Below are 22,245 nucleotides of genomic sequence, written 5' to 3'. Positions count from 1 at the left end.
ATTGGATTTCATGCTTGATTAACCAAGTGGACAATTTCCTGAACTTGAACCTTCTTTAGCGTACGCTCCAGGGTATTTCTTTTAGTATTCTGATCTTCGTGCCCTTCCAATCCATTTCACATTCTCTTGCTTTTCTTAAAATTTTATCTACAGTTTCAGGGCGGACCAGCTTTACCTGCACCTCTCTAGGAAGTTTAAATTTCCTTGTATAATTCGAGGAGACTCTCTTGGCCCAAAGAATATCTCTCGGACCCTCTTCTAGTAGTTCTTATCATCTACTATTAGGATGGTTGCAATTTTATTGATTAAATCCTCCTCTTTCTCTTCTGGTAAATTTTGAACTCGGAGAATAGTAGCAGCTTTCTCCATTTCAAGTCTCATCACCCTTTCTTCTAGGCCCATCAATTTTGTTTGATTTTCTCTAGCTATAGTAGCTGTTTGCTTGTCTCGTTCTTCCATTCTGTCAACCTTGGCTGTCAAACCGTGTACTTGTTGAGTGTTGGCCAACAATTGCTTTTGAAATTCAACTAATTGATCATTAGTTTTTTTAACTTGGCTCATCAAATCTGTCTTTAGCTCATCCAGGGCTTCCTGATTCTTTTTAAATCCAGCTGTAACGGTATGCTGTAATCTCTCCAAAGCATCTTGGTTGCCTGAAGTTGGAGTAACCTTACCTCCTCCCGCAGGGGGGGTGCCTTGTAAATATTTTTTAATCTTTGTTTCCGTCATAATGGAGAGAGTCCAAACCTCCGATAAGTTAAATCTAGTTTGAATTTCAATAACTCATTTAAAATATTCAGTGTTAGGTAACAAATCAGATACTCAATCAATTGATCCAATCACTTCCAATGGTCCTCATAAAATTCAAACTACCCAAAGGCCCAATAGAAAAAGCCAAAAATCAATGCAGCAATTTACTACTATTAAGAAACAAGACAAATAAATCAAGTCTGGTAGATTCAATCAAATTCTGTCAAATTCTACTAACAGTTCATTCAATAAACCTGGCCCATTAATGGTTTGGTTAAGGGTTAAGAAACAATTAGCAAATAAATTAGCAAATCGCTTAATTCACTTAATTATTAATTAATAATCAATACTATAGCACTCCAACTGTTTCACATTCTTCTATGAATTAAATGTTTTGAATGACACTTATGTAGGAATGAACCTACCCCTCTTCACCCAATATAACCACAAAATAATTACAGTGTCAAGGAAATAATAACTGAAATATTAAAACAGTCTTGTCCTCTCAATACCTTCCTTCTTTCTTCTCTCTTCCCCTTCTGTTTAACTTCTTTAGAGTCCTTGAAGTCTTGGTCAGCAAATCTATTATGGGAGGATGTTGTCAACCCAGGTATTACAGTTAGTATTCATAAAGTGAAGGTCAGCCTTTTTGCAGATGGCTTGGTTCTTTTTATTTCAAATCCTTCATCTTCTTTGCCTGCTGTTTTTACAGTTATCTGCTTTTGGTAGGGTGGCAGGCTTACAAATCAACTCATCCAAATCTACCTTGCACCCAGTTAATTTGCTTCCTCCGACCACCACTTTTATTAAACAGCATTATCTTTTGCTGGGTACAAAATAAATGGTATTTAGGAATTCATGTCCCAACATGTCTTACGAACCTAATAAAATACAATCATATGGAAATATCTAAGATCCTTACCAATCATTTTTCATATTGGACTTCTAAATTCTTGACTCTTGCCAAAACGATTTTGCTGCAAAACATTTTATTCTATTTTTGTGCCCTTCCTGTTGATTTACCCTTAATCTCTTCTGCACACGTGGCAAACCAAAATGAATGCTTTCATTTGGCAGAATAAGAAGCCTGTCACGAGCTGGGGCCAGGCCAGGCGAAGTCCAGGGGCAGTCCAAGGTCTGTAACCGGTGAGCAAGAGTGTCCAAGGTGCCAAAGCCAAATCGTCGTCCAGGTATCGTAGGTCAGAGGTTCAGAAGCCGTAGTCAGGGGGTCCAGAAGTCAAGCCAAGGTCAGGAGGTCCAAAGTCAAAAGCCAAAGTGGATGCTAGGACATCAGGTAGATGACTAGTTGCTTCCACAAAGCCTTCTCTCAAAGCCTACAGCTATATAGCCCTCTGCTGTCTGTTGCCCATTTGGGCTAATTGCTGACTCAGAGGGCAGCCAGGATCCTGCTGGGACTCAAGCACCCTCACTCCTAGAAGGGCTGGAATCCTTTCAAAACTCAGGGCTCAGGGAGCGTCTTGCTTGTGAGCGTGCCACCCTCCTCCAATCCCTGAGGTCCTGACGAAGGCGGTCACGCACACGAGCCACCCGAGAGGGCGAGGCAGGGGGGCTTGGATCTTCTCCAGCAGGAGGCAGGGGCACTGGTGCAGGTGGCAGGGGCACAGTTTCTTCTGCAGGCTCGGCTTCTTCTGCAGGGCCCCCAGCACCCATGACAAAGCCACGTATCCGGTTTTCTATGATTAAACAGCCACATACTGGAGGAGGTTTAGCAGTCCTGGATATCAGATTGTATTATGATTCAAGCATCCTTACTAATATGGTAAGACTGTACAGGTACTCTTTTAGGACAGAATGGAAATTAATAGAGGAGCAATGGCTTTCTCCTTATATCCTTCGTGAATCTATCTGGTAGGCTAGAAAGTGACGGTTTAGGTTGTCTACTAATCCTTCCTTTTTTTAAATCATATTTTATTGAGGTTATAAGGGAAAAGGGGGAAGTAGGAAAGATATATATTGGGGAGGGACAGTGGCTCAGTGGTAGAGCATCTGCTTGGTAAACAGGAGGTCCCAGGTTCCATCCCCACTGGCATCTCCAACTCAAAAGGGTCCAGGCAAAAAGGCGTGAAAAACCTCAGCTGGAGACCCTGGAGAGCCGCTGCCAGTCTGAGCAGACAAGACTGACTTTGATGGACCCAGGGGGGTCTGATTCAGTAGAAGGCAGCTTCATATGTTTCTGGTGGCCACAAGCCCATGTGTGCCAATACCATGCTGTCCCCTTGAAACGGGATCCTAGAGCTGCTACAGGCTCCATTGGATTATACAGTGCTGGGTGCAAACCAGGTTTCCAGATTCACCAACACCAACTAGAACAAAGAAGCAAAGCTTGGGGGAAGAGAAAGGTTTGTTATCCTTTCGATATAGAAGTTTATCAAGTCCTCCTGCCCCAGTACAACTCAGATTTAGGAAAGCAGAAGACAAAAAGCATTGAAGTTATATTAGTGGAGCTGGATGCTTAGAGTAGGTACACCAGAAGTCCCATTAGAGGATATTACCCGGGGGCCCACTTGGGGAGCATCTTGCTCTGGCTGTGAGATCCCTGGGATGGTGGGAAGTGTTGACAAGTCACAGGCAACTGATGGTGACTCCATAGTGCTTCTGAGGCTAGGGGAGTCCAGCCTTCCTTGGCACCCCCCCCCTTCCAAGGGCTAAGCAGGACCTGCCCTGAGTAGTTCCTGAGCCATGAGGAGATGGGACTGCCTGGACCAGTCCGGCCAAAGTGGGAGATGAACAGCAGTGACTTGCCTGCCTCTGACTGCACAGCCAGCCCTGGACCTCCTTGCCTTGCCTTGAGGGCCTCTCCCCCAAGTGCTACCACCCAGGGCCCACTCTGCTTAGCAGCCTAGATCTGGCAAGATGGGGCTAACCTGAGCCAAGAGGTTAATAATATGAGGGCTAAATTCAATGTTTCCCAAAGCAGACGAGAGGACTCTCAGTGTGCCCAGATTGTTCCACAGAAAAATGCCAACACAACAGGAGCATAACGTTTTTTTTATTAAGACTACCACGATCACAGGCCAGTAAACAAGCAGCTTTGGCATTCCCCCAAACACCTCCTCAACTGGACGGCAAAGAAAGAAACATCTCCACGGTCAGGGAGAGATGACATGCTTCAAGGGGATTCAGCGGCTGCCCTCAGCAAAGAGAAATTAAGGCAGGAAGGGAAGACTCTGCTTGGGAACACATCCCTTCACCTCCAACACAGCACTAGACCAAGTTGGAGGGAGGGAAAAGGCACGGCTGCTAGGGATGGACTTTCCCAGAGCAGATGGTACGAGGGGGAGGGTCCTGTGAAAAGGACAGGATCTGGAACTTGTGGAAAGATCCATTGGATAGTTGCACTTCATCAAAAATTGCCCCTTTGTTCCCTCCCCCCCAGCTTTTGGCTACATTTGGAGAAGAATCCTTCTAGTGTCAAGACACTGGTTTGAGATCAGATGTTCCTCCTCCTCCTCTAGGCAGAGGACAACAGTTTGCAGGATGGAGGGTCAGTTTAGGAACACTGCCCTTCCTACATGCAGCTCTGACTGCTAGATGAAGTTTTGGGTTCCAGCGCAGTTTAGAATCTCCCCAATGCTGCTACACAATGTCCATTTAATTACCTGCCCCTTAAAGTTTTTAGCCCCAGGGAACTCTGCTCCACACCAATTTTGCAAGAGATTCCACAGTCCCATAAGGCACACATTCTGCTTATACACAGCACCAGCCAAGCCAACAGGGTCCCTGTGTCGCCCTTGACTGTTGCTGTGCCCTGCAGGGGAAAAGCAGCCCAATGTATCTCCCAGTCCAATAAGAGGAGACCAGCAGGCGGCCACAGGTTGCATCCCCAGCAGCTCCAGCACAAAAGCTTTTGCCTAAGACAGAGGTTGAGAAGTGGAGGGATCACTCCTTGGCGTCCTAAGCCTGGGTCCAGGGTCCCTCAGGTCAACATGGCGACCCACCTGAGCCTCAGTCCTTGGCACGGACATCGCTTGGCTGGAAGGGCCACTGCTCTCCAGAAGGCACCTTCCTCAAAAGTACTTTCCTGGGGGACCACTGGGTCCCTGCAACAGGATGTCACTGGTTTCAGTGAACAGACAACAATCAAAACAAAAAATGGCCCAGATCTTTGCTCACCAAAGGCCAGCTTAATTCAATTCTATTTATATGGAGGACTATTTCGACTGAAACTTTCCCCCTCCATGCTGTGTCAGAAAGCAAAGCGACTGTGAGCAGGATATGTTTCCACCCATCCAGCCCTTAGCCTCTTGCTCGAGCACTCCAACTAACAGCCCCATGCCACCCCCCCCACCCCGAAGCACAGCCCTGTTTAGGTTCCCTTTCTACACCCCGGGGGGGGGGGAAGGGGAGGGGGGAGAGATCTCCAGGATGAAACTGCTTCCTGCATCCTGCACTGATCCCTGCTCCACTCCGTGGGCCAGACCCCTTCCATGAATGGTGGCACTTTATGCCAGAGGGAGGAGTGTTAGTGGAACAGTGCCCAGGACCCGACCCCAAGAACAGCTGGTGTGGATTCAAGCAGGGAGACAAAGTGGACTTTCCAGGGGTTTCACTTCTTACACGGAAGGCGATTCCTTCTATATCTATTTCTATGTATGGCTTATACTGTGTTTTCTGCATAGAACCCAAAAACCCACACTTGACAAGCAGGTGCCTTGTTTTACATTATTAAAGGATGCCGCATGCTAAATTAAGGCAATTTATATGTGCAAAAAGGGCCCTTGAAGTCACCCATCAGAAGCAGATACTGGTTTCCGTTGTCTGTGCTGGACGGGAGGGGAGACGCCTCCTCAGCAGGAGAGTCGCTCAGTTGCCTCAGCAGGCCTTGTCCGGCTCCCTCTGCGAGACCGCCAGTCCCCCCCGCTTACTGACCCACAATGGCCAGCAGCAAGCGCCGGTAGTCCCCGCTAGTGTCGCTGGAGATCATGGTGCCCAGAGTCTTCTGGTACATCTGGGAGAAGAGCTGCTTGATCTGCACGAGGTCAATCTGTGCCAGAGGGAAGCAAAGTCCCGTCAAGAATATTCTCCGTGCAGCTCTCATGGTTGCTGCAAAGGCAGAGACAACGACGCATCCCCAGGGAAGTTTCCCCAGCACTTTGCTTGCTTCAGCCCCCTCTGGGTTCCACTCTCCACCCCCTCCCTGAGCTTCAACAGGGCTTTGGGTTTTTTTAAAAAAACTCAGTAATACCTGGATTGCTACAGCACAATAGTGTAATCTATTGCAACAATGTATGAGTTCCCTACTTTCACTTAAATAAAAGACTCTTGTGCTCTTGATTGCAGAGATATAAGGGGAAATGTGTAGTCTGCACAGCTTGTAACTCCACAAAGAAAAGACCAATAGGTTTGTTTTTCAAAAGGAGAAGCTGCAATTAGTACATTGTGGCAGAATTTATCATTATACTGTCATAGCAACCTGTGATTAATGTTTTTTTTAAAGCTTATAATAAGCCCTCCAGTTGTTTATTTCTTGGCTTCAATTTTTAGGGTTAACTGTATGATGAGCCAGCAGCTATCCTCTGGGGCTGGTTCGACTGGCAGGAATTTTAAAATATTCTTCCCTCCCCAGAAGGTGATAGGGGCTCCTTGAGCTTGGCAGTCTTACTTGCCCAGAATACTATTCCAGAACAAGAAGCAGGAGGAGAAGTGGCAGAGCTCAGGCCTGACCTGTCTGGGGCTGGAGGGCTGTGCAGCCAGACAGCAGCACTGCATCGAAACAGAGTCTCATGGCTATGAGCAGTCCTGGGGGCCACAGCTCCCCACCACCACTTTCCCTGCCCCTGGCTGCAGCCTCCTTGCCTGACTTAAGAACATAAGAGAAGCCATGTTGGATCAGGCCAGTGGCCCATCCAGTCCAACACTCTGTGTCACACAGTGGCCAATTTTTTTTTATTTATATATATATACACACACACACATATATATATATACATATATATTTATATATTTTTTTATTTATATATATATACACACTGTGGCTATTAGCCACTGATGGACCTCTGCTCCATATTTTTATCTAAACCCCTCTTGAGGCTGGCTATGCTTGTAGCTGCTACCACCTTCTGTGGCAGTGAATTCCACATGTTAATCACTCTATCATGTCACCCTGCAGTCGATATTTCTCCAAGCTAAAGAGCCCCAAGCGTTTTAACCTTTCTTCATAGGGAAAGTGTTCCAATCCCTTTAATCATTCCAGTTGCCCTTTTCTGGACTTTTTCTAATGCTATAATATCCTTTTTTGAGGTGCGGTGACCAGAATTGTACACAGTATTCCAAATGAGATCGCACCATCGATTTATACAGGGGCATTATGATACTGGCTGATTTGTTTTCTATTCCCTTCCTAATAATTCCCAGCATGGCATTGGCCTTTTTTATTGCAATTGCACACTGTCTTGACATTTTCAGTGAGTTATCTACCACGACCCCAAGATCTCTCTCTTGGTCAGTCTCTGCTAGTTCACACCCCATCAACTTGTATTTGTAGCTGGGATTCTTGGCCCCAATGTGCATTACTTTGCACTTGGCCACATTGAACCTTATCTGCCACGTTTATTATAGAGAATCCGATTCAAGTAACACCGTTGCTTTTAACCAAGATAAAAGAATATGGAGAGATTGCAGGACTATATATAAATAAGTCGATGTTTTTATGTAAAAATATGCAACCAAATAGACAGAATGAATTGCAGGCATTGACAGGGTGTAAGGTTACTTCTAAAGTTAAATATCTTGGCTTAGAAATAACTATGAAGAATATCGATTTATTTAAAAATAATTATGAAAAGCTCTGGTGCAAGATGGACAAAGATTTGATAAAATGGAACAGACTTAACTTGTCTTTGTTGGGCAGGATTGCTGCAGTTAAGATGAATATTTTGCCAAGAATAATGTATCTGTTTCAAACTATCCCGATTGTGAAAGATAGCAAACAATTCAATAAGTGGCAAAGGAAGATCTCTGACTTTGTATGGGCCGGGAAGAAACCAAGAATTAAGATGAAAATTTTAACAGATGCAAAAGAGAGAGGAGGCTTTCAGACTGTATCATGATGCCGTTTGCTTGACGTGGATTAAGGATTGGATAATGCTGTTGGATAAAAAACCTTTAAGGTTGGAAGCTCATGGGAATAAATTCGGCTGGCACGCGTATTTGTATTATGGGAAACACAAGATGGATGGGTTTTTTTCTCATCACTATATTAGAAACACTTTATTAAATACTTGGATAAAATATAAGAAATATGGTGATGAGAGGAAACCGCTTTGGATAGTGCCAGCAGAAGTAATAAAAATAACAGCTGAATCTGAGGAAGAAAGAGCGATGTCATATAATCAATTGTTAAAGATTCAAGGTGGGAAAGTTGAATTAAAGTCTGCAGAAGAGCTAAATAATAAATATGACTGGTTTCAAATGCAACAAATAAAAAGTCTGATGGAAAATGATATGAAATCTGATGGAATTAGACGTGAGCAAACAGAATTGGAAAAGGTTCTGCTTGGAGACAATGAAAAATTAATATCAAAAGTATATAAATTACTATTGAAATGGTCTACAGAAGAGGAAATAGTAAAATCTCAAATGGTTAAATGGGCAATCAATATAAACAGAGAAATTCAAATGGATACTTGGGAGTACCTTTGGAAGAACTCGATGAAGATATCAACATGTCAGAATATCAAGGAGAACTGTTTTAAAATGATGTATAGGTGGTATATGACTCTGAAGAAACTGGCAAAGATGAGTAAAAAGATGTCAGACAGATGTTGGAAATGTAAGCACCATGAGGGTTCTTTTTTTCATATGTGGTGGACTTGTGAAAAAGCAAAAAACTTTTGGCCGATGATACAAGAAGAAATTTCTAAAATTCTGGGTTATGATTTCAAGAAAGTTGCAGAGACTTTTCTGCTAGGACTACAAATAGAAAAATTTCCAAAAGAAGATAGGACTTTAATTTGGTATCTGCTCTCAGCTGCTAGGACATTGTATGCGCAGTTGTGGAAACAAGAAAAAATACCAGAGAAATGGGATTGGATTGTGAAAGTTTTATCGTGGAGTGAGATGGATAAATTAACAAGAACTTTGAGAGACTATGATTTGGAAGTGTTTAAAAAGGAGTGGAAGAAATTTAAAAAATATATAGAGTTAGAGTGGAACGTAAAAAGACATTGGACAATTTTTTAATATGAATGAGAAGAAAAAGACATTGTATTTTGATGGGTTTGGGTTACCTTTATATTCGGATTTAAATACATAACTTCGGGGTAAGTCTAATAATGGAGGGAGGGGGATTGAAAATATCATATGGGTTAGGGATAGAAAAGATATAACTAAACATTGTAACCGTATGTTATTAATAAATTGTTAAAACACGAACCTCATCTGCCACGTTGACACCCACTCACCCAGCCTCAACAGATCCCTTTGGAGTTCCTCACAATCCTCTCTGGTTCTCACCACCCCGAACAATTTAGTGTCATCTGCAAACTTGGCCACTTCACTGCTTACTCTCAACTCCAAATCATTTATGAACAAGTTAAAGAGCATGGGTCCCAGTCCCTGCGGCACCCCACTGCTTACCGTCCTCCACTGCGAAGACTGCCCATTTATACTCACTCTCTGCTTCCTAATAATTAGCCAGTTTTTGATCCACAAGAGGACCTGTCCTTTTACTCCATGACTCTCGAGCTTACTAAGGAGCCTTTGATGAGGAACTTGCTCTGGCCAGAAATTCTCCAGGGTGCAGGAAGTGGCAGCAGAGCACGGAAGTAGGGACAAACGTGGCTGCCTGGACTCTCTCAGTGGTGAGGTATTTAACCAGACATAGACAGAGGAAGGAGGGTTTCAGGGCCCTGGCTTGGCTCAGGGGGTTAAGAGCCTCAGAAGAACCCTGCTGCATCAGATCAGGGAGGGTCCCTCTAGGCCAGCCACCTCCTGTCTCCCTCAGCAGCCCACAAGCAAGGCCCAGAGGCCAAGGCCTGGCATTCAGAGGCTCCTCTCCGTCGCCATGAGCAGGAGTCACTGCTGGAACTCTTCCATGGAGCCCTCCATGGGCATCCCCATCTCCCCCACCTGGCAGGCAGCTCCACAGCTGAATCACCTGCAGAGTCCAGAAGTATTTCCTTGGGCCCCTCCTGCACCTTCTGCCCATCAGCTCCTCGGGATGCCTTTTGGGAGAGGGAGAAAAAACTCTCTCTAGCCCGTCGCTCTACCTGTGGATCTTAGATTTTCATAGCCGCCAATGGCCCCTCTCTGGAGATCTAAAGCTGCAGGTTGCAGCCATGGGCAGGGAAGAGAGGTTTTTCTGCACTATCACCAAGTGTGCAGAAAAACTGTAAAGAAAAAAATACAAAGGGGGAATACAATGTACAGACAACTTCAGGGAACAGCTCTAGGCAGGTGCGAGTAGCAGAGAGATGGGGATGCTGGCAGGGCCAAGTGCTGCAGCAACCACTGCTGGCCCCGGGTCTGTCACTACTGAGTGAGTCCAGGCAGTCACATCTGCCCCACTTCCATGCCTTGCTGCCGCTTCCTGCATCCTGGAGGATTTGTGGCCAAAGAGCAAGTCAGGCAAGGAGGCTGCAGCCAGAGGCAGGGAAAGTGGGAGGGGGGGAGCTGTGGCCCCTGGGTCTGCTCACAGCCACAAGACTTTGTTTGAACTCTGCTTTGGACCTGCAGGTCTCCCTCCTACTTTAGAACTTTTGAACTCTGCTTTGGACCTGCAGGTCTCCCTCCTACTTTAGAACCCTCCCCATAGCCATGCCTTTTCTAGCCTGCAAAGTCCCAGGCTTAGCTTCTGAGCAAGCAACAGTTCTCCTGTCTGTGGGTGATCGATCTCCCCTGGATGCAATCAGCAGGGTGCACTTGGCATCCCTTTCTTCCTGCACATGAGGCTGGTTCTGGCAGCCCTCCAGAACACAAGTGGGCCTGAATTCAGGCAGTGCCCCCCCCACCTGAGATCAACCAAGGAGGAAAAGATGCTTATAAATGGGTAGGGGGGGATCTTCCAGACAGCCATCGTTTCTCAAAAGTATAGCCTGAAGCCGCTCTCTTTGAGCTGCAACTGCATAGAGAAGTGTTGAGGAGCTCCAAGAAGATGCCCCACTTGGGCACCTCAGAGGAAGGGCTGGATGGTCTCATGAACGGGTAGGGATCTTGCATTCCACTCTGAGACACAAACAGCTCTTTAAAAAGTCTTACCTCGCTACGTGTGACAATGATTCTCACCAAGGTGGAGTCGTCTGTGCCAGCTCCTTTCATGGCGTGGTAAAGTCTTTCAGCAAAGAAGGCGGGGCCATTCAGGGCACACAGCACTGCAAGGGATGGCAGGGCCCAGGCATTACAGCTCCGCCCAGCCTCGTGTGGGCCCACCTTGCCCCTCTGCCACTGCTTGATCTTGACCTGCCCAGTCTCTCGATCTTTTGACTGGCCCTTCTCTCTGCTCCCCCCCACCCCCTGATTGCTGGGGCAGGCCTGGCACCCCCGGTCCACTTTACAAAAGAGCCTCTCCCGCTCACAAGGAAAGCAGATGCTGGGTGGAGGAAGGCTCGGGGGAAGCACAGGGGCTTCTACTTCACTAATGGCCTCCAGCGGGGAGGGGCTGGGGCCTGAGAAGTAGTAGCAGGATGTCCAGTCCACAAAGGGCGGGGGGAGAAAGGCTGAACGCACCCCCTTCTACAGACCCTCCCCGTTTAGAAGATGCTAGATGGACTTCCACTGTGGCCCAGTTAATTCCAGCTTTGTTACAATCTGCCAGGGCATGTTGAGGCATGCTGAAATTCCCCCAACATTCCCCCTCCTCAGAACATCACAAGAGGCCTGTGGGATCAGAACAGAGATCCACCCAGTCCAGCCTCCCAGAGGGCAGAGTCTGAGGTCTTCCCCGGGTGCTGCCTGCTGGTATGACTGCTGGTTCCCTTCGCTTAGCAGGGCTAGTAGCCACTGAAGCCTCTCCTCCGTGGCTCTGTCCCCCTTGGGGCACATCTGTGTCTGCACCCCGGAGGAGGAGACAACACGGGCAGAGGACGTGGCTGGCCTGTGACTCCTCCTCACCCACTGAGCAAGCGGGGTTGTTCTTCTGGATGGCTGGCGTGCTCACTTATTAAAGCCTCAACTTCATTTTTAAAAAACACGAGGCATGGAGCAGGACAGAAACTCCTTGAGTGCCACTGTGGTCCAGGCAGAGCCTCTTACCGATGGCCTTCAAGCCCCGCTCGATGTTCCCAGAAAACTCCCGGCCGATGCTGCTCAGGAGGTCCCGGTTGGCAATCTGCACAGAGGAGGGAGGGAGGAAGAAGGAAGGTCTGAGGGGAGGCCAGGCCCCCCCCTTCCCTGGCCTGCAGGGCCGTCCCACCAGAGGGACAACCTCTGGGAGTCTCTTGTCACTAAGGCAGAATTCTTTAAAGTTTCCACCCCCTGACATGAAGCTTGTTGCTGTCCCTCAGACACAAATCCAGTTTGCTCTTGGCTACGAAAGGCCCTGGGCCTCAGCTGTCTTTCTATAGAACACAGTCCACAATTAATGCTGGTCCCAGTGCAAAGAATGGCAGAAGTGCATTCTAGACTACGGCTCCCTACCTGAGAGTAAGCCTCAACGGTGGCTTTCAGCTGCGGGAAGCTTCGCGTGGCCAGGATCATGTTGAAGCAGGACTCGTCCGTGCCCAGCTTCCCTTCACCCGCCTGATAAAGGCGCTGAGCATCTTGTTGAGCCTTCTGGAAGTCCACAGTTTGAGTCTCATCCCGGTTCCCCTGCCAGGGAAAACAAACGTCCCGGTGATGTGCAAAGCACAGACCCCCCCCCCCCAGTTGCCCTCCGCCCTGCTAATTGGCAAGGGGGCCTTTCAGGTGGGTGTTTCAAGGGACTGGGGGCAGGGGGGAGCCCAGGCTCCTCCCAGGTTTGTTCTCTTTGTGCTATTCAAAGTCTTTCTTGCTCACTAAGCCTCAAGGGGAAGTCTATGCCATCATTAAGCTGAAACATCAAACCAACAGTGTGCCAGCCCTGGGATCATAAGATCTGAAAGGTTTAAGCATAACATGGTAAGCAAGCAGTGAACGGAATTTAGTATCATTCCACACAGGAAGCATATCATAACATAAAATATGTAACCAAGTAGATACAGTGGATATGCAGACTGATTGGGCAGTCCCCCTAAATACTCCTATCTAGACCTTTCAATCCACGCAGTCGCAAAGAATTCCCATCGCATCACCCTGGACAAACAAACCTCTGTGACAGAGAAAATAGTTTGGCAGGCTGCACCACAATCACATTTGGGTCCTGGTATTTTGCTGCCCCATTTCAACAACAGGTCTGCACAACTGCCAAAGCCGGTTTTGTATTCCATTAGCCATCTTCCATCATTTAGGTGGCAAGTCCAATCCTGTGGGCCCCACCCCCTAGACTGAAATGCTGTGATTGCAAGATTTGTGCAGATCTTCCTGCTGGGTGTGGGGATCTCAGTCTGGATAGGCTGGCCTTAGCTGTGGCTCTGGGTGTGTGTGTGTGTGTGTGTGTGTGTGTGTGCAGGAAGCAAGCTGCAAAGCTCCATGCCAAAAAGCTTCACAAGTCTATTGCAACTAAGGCAGAATTCCTTATAATAAGTTTCCACCCCCTGACATGAAACTTGTAGCTGTCTCTCAGACACATATCAATTTGCTCTTGGCTACGAAGGGCCTCAGCTGTCTTTCTATAGAACACAGTCCACAATTAATGCTGGTCCCAGTGCAAAGAATGGCAGAAGTGCATTCTAGAGCCATTTCTCATCCCAATGCAGCCACAGTATGCAGGTCCTGTCTTGCTAGCTGCTTTTTCCAAGCTCCGATTTCCAACACATTCATTTGGCAACAGCTCAAAACTTCCAACCAGAATGACAGGGTATGAGAGACAGCGACAGGTTTCATGGCAGTGGTTGGAAACTATTATAAAGAATTAGTTACAACTGACTCAAGAGGGCTTTTTGGCACAGAGCTTTGCAGCTTGCTTCCTGTGCTCTGGCTGTGTGACTCTTTTTGGATTGCATGTCTCTGTGGATGGGCAACTCTTTGTTTTCAGTGATCTTTCTGTAGTCACAAAAAAGAGCATCTTGTCTTTGGAGATGTGGCACAATCTTAATACATCCACTGATGATTTTCACTGTTCTGAGCTGGACATCGAGTTTGTGGTTTGTGGCTATGGGGCTGTTGAGCCCCACTGTTGAGCCCATATTCCACAGTACTAGACACCAACCCGAGAGCTGAGCATCTAAGGGTTAGAGCAGACGCACCCCAGGTTCTACCGCATAATTTTTGCAGAATAATATTTCACATGCTTCGGTTTCACTGCTATATTGTTTGTGTTTATAGATTGTTACTGAGATGGAAACAGGAGCATTCCCCAGCCCCAAAGATGTCTGTCTACCCTCACCCCCTGGACCTGACCTGGCAGAATGAGCTCTCTGCAGAAATAGGGGCCCTGCGGGATGTGTAGCAGTTCTGCAGGACTCTTCCACCGGGCTTTCAGCTGAGGCGGCAGACATCCATCTGGGACCAGCCCCTTCTGCCTCAACTGCTCATACCAGCCCAAATTGCCCAAACTGTCCAGTTAAATTGTTGGCTGAAACCACTACTGAGCAAAACTCTGGATGAGACACCTGAGCAAACCCAAGAATTATTGTCCACCACCTGAATGTTATTTTAACATGGATGCCATTTTGAGTGGGGGGGGGGGGTTTAAACAATTTTCTTATATTGTCTCCTATTGTATGGCTTTATGCTGTAACCCACCCTGAGCCCGCTTTGATGGGGTGGGATAGAAATCCCATAAATAAATATATAAAAATAAATATAGCTCAAGGTCCCATCCAGGTACTTTGGTGTCTGGTTGTGTGCAAGTTGGGTACCATTAAGGCAGACACTCAGTTCATGGTTGGCAAGATTGTTATTGAGATGGAAACAGGAACATTCAGTTTTCCCGACTTAGGATAAGCCGCCGTTTATGGTAGCAGGCAGCCAGAATTTTGAGGTCCCTAGTCAGTCGTTCCTCAGTCCTTTCAATTGATTTGTGCCTTAAGGCAATCGTCATATCATGGGCATAAGCAAACTTCCTGGATACCATAACAGTATTAGGTAAGTACAAATACCATGTACCTTCCCCATTTGATTTAATTTAGAACAAAGGGGGGAAAGTGCATCGTATTTCTGCTAAAATTAAATTTAAAGGGCTAAATACATGGCCTCCATTTACATCATAGAAGATTCTTGTTTGAACACAGCTAAGAAAATAAAAATGAGTAATGAATAAACCAGCATTCACAGAGCATTCAGAACATCCTTAAGTGCTTTCCTTCCCCCTGGGTGAGAGGAATCAGTAGTCTGAGACCACCCTGGCAGTCGCAAGATTTGAGCGAGGGATTTCTCAGGGTGCAACTCTTGGCCGCTCTGCCGCAGACACTCCAATTCCCTTTGGGCAAAATTCCAGAGACCAAACAATGCCTGCCCCCTCCTTCCTCCTCAAGCACTGGTACTTCTCACATTGCCTGGTAACCCCTAAGGAGGACTTGGCCGTTGACCTTGATCCTCCCAACAGCTCTATGCGGTACCATCCATGGGAACTGCCCTGGGTTGGAGGGAGACTGTGTATGCTCTTGCTTTCATCATTCCTGGCTTCTCCGAATCTAATAAACCTTACACTCTTTTCATATGAGACCTACACAGCAGCAGTGGTGGCAGAAGGCCCACTCACCTGACACATGGAGACAAGTAACCGCTCAAAGTGTCCTGATGTGTCTGCCTGAATATCACGCTCAATGTCTCTTCCAAACTCACTCTTGTAACAGCGGACAATTTCTTTGATCTCCTGGTTTGTTCTGGTGCAAAGAATCTCGATCAGCACATTCTCCTGGGTGCCTGCGCCCTGCGGGCAGAGGGAAGGAGGACTAAGAAACAGGTGCAGAAAAGGACATTGTGTAAAATCCAACAGGAAAGGCAGGAGCTCCAGAGAGCTCCTGTGCTCTTGCATGAGCCCCATTTCTTCCCCATGCAGCTTGTGCGGGCCTGCAACACACAGTGACAGCAGAGCCCCCCCTCCCCAGGCGGGAAGCCCCAGGCACAAACCTTTTAACTCTTCTCTAATTGAACATCTGCCTTGCGGGGGGGAGGGGGGAGACATTCCACTACCCTTAGCCATTTGCTCCCATGAAGTCAAGTTTACCTCTAAAAATATTTATCCCCCCCTTCCCTTCCAGTTTGGTGTAGTGGTTAAGTGTGCAGACTCTTATCTGGGAGAACCGGGTTTGATTCCCCACTCCTCCACTTGCACCTGCTGGAATGGCCTTGGGTCAGCCATAGCTCTGGCAGAGGTTGTCCTTGAAAGGACAGCTTCTGGGAGAGCTCTCTCAGCCCCACCCACCTCACAGGGTGTCTGTGGTGGGGGAGGAAGGTAAAGGAGATTTGTGAGCCGCTCTGAGACTCTTCGGAGTGGAGGGCGGGATATAAATCCAATATCTTCTTCTTCTTCCCTTCTGTGTCCAGTCTGAAGCCTTTCTCCAAATTCCTCCTTTGGAAGAAGAGCCCCTGAAGTTGGAGGGAAGCTCCTGGGAGGCCGGCTGGACCTGCCCCATTTGGCTGAAGAAGAAAGCAAGGGGCACTGCTGCAGGAAACACCTCTTTTCATATGAGACCTACACAGCAGGTCTCCAAGACTTTGCATTTCCAACAACACAGCAGTTAGAAGAAGTGCAGGACCTCTCCACCATTCTTCCACAAGTACAGATAACCCTCGTTACTGAAGACTTGAATGCTTTGACCCAGGCAAGAGTTTACAGCCATTTCTGATCCTTCTGGCCTGCTGCTATGTAACCTCTCAAGGTAGAAGCCTACCTTCATTGCATGGCACAAGCTCCACGCGTCGTAGTAAGTGCTGGGCATGAACAAGGCAAGGATCAGTTCCTCCATATTTCCACTCAACTCGGACTTCAGGTCTTTAATTAAATCCTGCCCAATTAGAACAGCAGTATAATCAACAAAAACGGATCACAGTTGATAAGACAGGCAATGAAAGAAGCAAATACTGTGATGTACTGGCTAACAATGTTTAATAAAAGCCTCAGGGCACCCCCTCCTCCGCTCACTGAAGGCTCTGCAATCCCAATTCCAGTTCATCCTCACAACACCCCCCTGAAGCACATCAAGAGGTCACCCATGGGACAAGGGGGGGATTGGAACCCGGGTCACCCATCTCCAAGCCCAACACTGTGACTCCTTCTCCACAAAGAATCAAAGTAAAAATGTAACTGAAATACTGAAAGTTAGAGTATGGAGGAGTCCTTCCAGAGATTATGATTCTGGGCAGCAGGATTGAAAGACAAATTTTCTCAGAATAAAACGAAGGTTTTCCCAGCTGGAGGCCAACTGTCTGCCGGCTCTGTGCTCCTGAAGACCTGCCCACAGCAGCACCTCAACTGCCAACATCCAACTGGTCAAAAGCCCCATTTTCCAAGTGTCCGCCCCCCCCACACTGCCTTTAAAGGAAATACTGCCTCAAGTATTACATCCTGCATTTCTTGATGTCGTTTATCCTTCTAATCTTTTCACCATCCCAGTGTTACCCTCTGACAGGAGTCCATCTGTGGGCAGCCTTCCTGACCTCCGGCAGGCCATGCCACAGGGGTTGGGGTGGGCACAACAGGGAGTGCACAAAGTGCCCTGGCAGTTGTCTACTGGCAGGGGGACACCTGCAGATGGCCCTGCTCAGATGAGTGAGGCTGTTGTGGCACCAGGGGAGAGGCAACCCCACGGGCCAGAGTCTTTGCACGTGACGGCCAGGACCTTGAACTGAACCCAGCAACTGACAGGCAGCCCATGGAGTCTCTGCAGATGGCACATCACCTGCGTGTCCCCCTGCCCCAGGTCCTGATTCTGCATCTCCATCCTTGGCAGAGCCAGTGAGACACAGCTGAATCTCGCGGAAGGGGGGAAGCACCTTTGTCACGATCTGCACCTCCCCAGCCAAGCATCACGTCCGTCTGGTCAGGCTCCGCTTCAGCCATTAGGTCCTGGCAGCCTGGCATCATGGGAGGGAGGCGGGGGGGGGGGGGGGTTGGCAGAGCAGTATAGAGCTAAGTATCATCTGCCTAGCAATGAGATCCTATTCCAAAGCTATGAATGATTTCCCTATAATTCAGGCCAGCAAAATTAATGCAAATTATTGTTTTTTCTATTTGAAGTCATGTGGGGAGAGCCTAATCTGGCACACACACACACACACACTCACCCGGCCCACCACCCTAGGCAAATGCATAGGTCCAGGGCTTTTTTGTAGAAAAAGCCCAGCAGGAACTCAGTAGCATATTAGACCACGTCCCCTAATATTAGCATATTCGGTCACACACTTATTAGCATATTAGGCCACACCATCTGGGATAATCAAGTGCAAACTGAACTGTGACAGAAACTTTTCCAGGCCCTGCAGCAATTCTGGCCGGCCGGCCAGGCCCCAGGGAGGCTGCCACACAGTACACCTGGGCCCTGTGATCCCTGCCTAGCCCTGGGGAGGCTGCTGCACAGCGCAGCTGGGCCCCACAATCCTCACTGGCCAGCCAGGCCCCAGGGAAGCTGCCACATCGCTTGGTTCGGTCCAGCAATCCCTGGGCCACACCAAGTGACCTTGAGGGCAGTACACGGCCCTCAGGACGGAGGTTCCCCACCCCTGCTTTAAAGGCTTCACAGAGAGGCTGCATAACATGGGGGACAAGACTGCACCCTGTGGAACCTCTCCCGCTCCCAAGGCAGCTCCCACACTGAAAGCAGCAGGCCTCTGGAGGCAGCCCTTGGGAGTCCAATCTGTGAGGATCCCCCCGTACCCTGCTTCTGCCTCCCAGCATCTCAACAGGACAGCAACCCTACAGGAAAAAGCTCTCCCCTTTTACCAGTCTCTCCCCACCCCTCCAATGTGGGCAGGTAACTACCTCTGAGTGCCCACGGGAAGATGTCATGAGTCAGTGGCCAATTTGTGCTACACATCAAGGGCTCATTAACGGTGGTTCATAAGATAACCTCAGCAACCAGGATGGAAGAAGAGTTGATTTTTATACCCCACTTTTCTGTAGCTGAAGGAATCTCAAAGAGGGTTACGATCTCCTTCCCTTCCTCTCCTCACAAGAGACCCCCTCCCCTGCGAAGTAGGTGGGGCTGAGAGAGTTCTGAGAGAATGTGACTGGCCCACGGCCACCCAGAGGGCTGCCTGTGGAGGGGGGGGTCAAACCTCCCAGCTGTCCAGGGTAGAGTCTCCTGCTCTTAACCATGAGACCACACCGTGCACAAGGGGAGGTCTCCGCAGATCCCAGGACCCCGTCAACATCCATCACATAGCCCCTCTGAAAACAGATGCTGAGCTGAGCCACGACTTGGCCTTGTCACAGAGCCCTGTGCCTGGAATGTCATCCCAGCACCTCAAGCTTCTACAGAGCCGCAACTCAACAAATACCCTTGGAAGGAAAAGAAAGACTGAACAACAACGTCAGAACCAGAAGCCTCTATCAAGTTTGTTCAGCTTGTTCAGCTCACAAACCCTCCACCTTCCTCCCAGAGGATTCAGCCATACCTTGCCATACATGGTCTTGAAAGCAGCCTTGATCTGTTGTCTCTGACTGTTTGAGCGGTTTGACACCACGTCAATGATGACCTGTTCATCCGTCCCTGGGAACGACAAAGGTCGATGCTCTGAATCTCCTTCCCAGTGCAGTTCGATTCTGGCCAGTTTGATGCTCATCCCCTTTAGTCAATTCCCCCTCACCCACCCCAAGACTTCTGGGCTTATCAATGTCCCTGGATTTACTATTCAAACTGTGAAGTCAACACTGTTGCAGCTTAAGAGATATAAAGAGCTATAACGATTAGACAAGACAACAGAATTAAGGGAATAAAGGTGGGTGATTAAAAAGTTATGCAGATCACGTGGCTCTAATACTCTTGAATCCTCAGACATCGTTGAAGTATATAATTGAACCTATTGAAGAATTTGGTTCCCTATCATGCTATAAAATTAACAGGAAAATTTTTTAACACAACAACAAGAAGTAGAGATTATAAAAGCACAAATTTCTCAGCCATCGATCTTATTCAATATTTGGGAATAAGCATGAATCTTTTTTAAAAAGCACTATCAGAAAATTTGGTAATTGATTCAAGCAGATTTATTAAGATGGGGGAAAAACAAAAATGGCTAGGAAGAATCTCTACTATTAATATGAATATGCTGCCAAAACTAAACTTTGTTACAAATTTTACCCACATACATAGAAGAAAGAATATAAAGTGGCAAAAGACAGATAAATTAATTTATATGGAATGGCAAAAAAACAAGAATAAGCTTCAAAATACTACAAGATGAGAAAAAGAGAGCAGGTTTAGCAGTCCCAAATATAAAACTGTATTACCAAAACCCAAGACAAAGAATAGTAAAATTAGAATCAGCAGATCTTGATAAAGGCCAACACCATTACTTATGCGTTAAGAAATCAACGAAAAAGATCGTAACACAAGAAAGAAGTCATGTAATCATCAGAAATGGACTTTTGTGAATATGGTTTACGCATGCTGGAATGTATTGAACCCCCTCAAACTCTCTCTCTCTCTCTCTCTCTCTCTCTATATATATACATACATACATACACACAGTGTCTAATAGCCACTGATGGACCTCTGCTCCATATTTTTATCTAACCCCCTCTTGAAGCTGGCTATGCTTGTAGCCGCCATCACCTCCTGTGGCAGTGAATTCCACATGCTAATCACCCTTTTTATCCGATTTAACCCGACTGCTCAGCAATTTCATCGAATGCCCATGAGTTCTTGTATTGTGAGAAAGGGAGAAAAGTACTTCTTTCTCTACTTTCTCCATCCCATGCATAATCTTGTAAACCTCTATCATGTCACCCCGCAGTCGACATTTCTCCAAGCTAAAGAGCCCCAAGCGTTTTAACCTTTCTTCATAGGGAAAGTGTTGCAACCCTTTAATCATTCTAGTTGCCCTTTTCTGGACTTTTCCCAATGCTATAATATCCTTTTTGAGGTGCGGTAAACCAGAATTGTACACAGTATTCCAAATGAGACCGCACCATCGATTTATACAGGGGCATTATGATTTGTTTTCAGTTCCCTTCCTAATAATTCCCAGTATGGCATTGGCCTTTTTTATTGCAATCGCACACTGTCTTGACGTTTTCAGTGACTTATCTACCATGACCCCAAGATCTGTCTCTTGGTCAGTCTCTGCCAGTTCACACCCCATCAACTTGTATTTGTAGCTGGGATTTTTGGCCCCAATGTGCATTACTTTACACTTGGACACATTGAACCTCATCTGCCACGTTGATGCCCACTCACCCAGCCTCAACAGATCCCTTTGGAGTGCCTCACAATCCTCTCTGGTTGTCAGCACCCTGAACAATTTAGTGTCATCCGCAAACTTGGCCACTTCTCTGCTTACTCCCAACTACAAATCATTTCTGAACAAGTTAAAGAGTATGGGACCCAGCACTGAGTGTCAGGCTCTGTTCATTAATACTATTGCTAAATGCTGATTACTAACCAAATTTATTAATGCCTAGATATGCTCACTAACACAGGGGAGGGGGATAGCAAAGAGGGAGGGGGGAACGTAGAGAGTAGCTTCCCAGGAATATCAAAGGTTGCCAAGTCCTCTTTGAAGTAGGAAGTATGTGCCAGGTTCTCACCTCCTCCCTAGAGGTGGCAAGGACATTGCCACCAGGAAAATGTAACCACCAACTGAAAAGATAAGGGGGGAACGATGTGAAAACTCTCACATGCAAAAGCAGCCTTTGTTTGGGGAATTGGGGGTAGAGGCAATTGCTTTGATGTAGAATGTTAAATACCAATGATTTGAACTGCTCTCCATCAGTTCCAATACCTATCAAGCTGGAGCAACACTGGAGTATCCAATAAACGCAATTTTGTTTCAAATAACAAGCCTGCTTATTTGTGAGATTCAATGAACCTCCGCCTGACATTTTGGAACTGATCCCTGCGAAGGTTTATCAGCGCGGGTAACTTTGTAGTGGATGGCTGAAAAGGCACCCAGCGACCGAGAGCTTTCAGAACCGATCGACATACCGGCATCGCCGGTGCGGCACGTTACCGAGAGGAGACCGGCCAAGCTCGGGGGGGGACGACGCATATACAGGAACTCTTTATCACACTGAGAGCGTGGTACCCCCGCACCTCGACCACCCTAATGGACGAGGCCACGATCCGGCACAAGGCCATCCTCAACAGACCGGGCCAGAGGGGGAACCCGGGGGGCGGCAGCAACTCGCCACTGGGCACGTACAAAGGGGAGCAATCCCCCAACCCCGACGACCAGCAGCAGGGGTCGGAGGATGAGGACAACGGGCCCTCCCCGAAGGACCCAGAACCCATTGAGGCGCTGCGAGGAGAGGTGTCCACCCTAGCCCGAGACCTGAGGCGCAAGATAAAAAAGAAT

General features: G+C 47.5%; 1 protein-coding gene across 1 annotated transcript in view; it reads right to left on the bottom strand.

Annotated features, from left to right (window-relative positions):
• Positions 1 to 3,743: 3,743 nt before the first annotated feature.
• Positions 3,744 to 22,245, bottom strand: part of ANXA7 (annexin A7) — a 47,568-nt gene continuing 29,066 nt past the window's right edge. The window contains exons 7-13 of the mRNA XM_060236664.1: positions 19,345 to 19,439; positions 16,623 to 16,736; positions 15,488 to 15,658; positions 12,346 to 12,516; positions 11,962 to 12,037; positions 10,969 to 11,081; positions 3,744 to 5,755 (exon numbers count right to left, since the gene is read on the bottom strand). Coding sequence (XP_060092647.1) covers positions 5,633 to 5,755; positions 10,969 to 11,081; positions 11,962 to 12,037; positions 12,346 to 12,516; positions 15,488 to 15,658; positions 16,623 to 16,736; positions 19,345 to 19,439 — 863 coding nt within the window. The 3' untranslated portion in view covers positions 3,744 to 5,632. The remainder of the gene's footprint in view (positions 5,756 to 10,968; positions 11,082 to 11,961; positions 12,038 to 12,345; positions 12,517 to 15,487; positions 15,659 to 16,622; positions 16,737 to 19,344; positions 19,440 to 22,245) is intronic.

The sequence above is a fragment of the Heteronotia binoei genome, chromosome 4, assembly GCF_032191835.1.
Source record: "Heteronotia binoei isolate CCM8104 ecotype False Entrance Well chromosome 4, APGP_CSIRO_Hbin_v1, whole genome shotgun sequence".
NCBI classification, from domain to species: Eukaryota; Metazoa; Chordata; class Lepidosauria; order Squamata; family Gekkonidae; genus Heteronotia; species Heteronotia binoei.
Note: the sequence above shows the minus strand (reverse complement) of the source record. Positions and strands in the feature narration are given on the sequence as shown.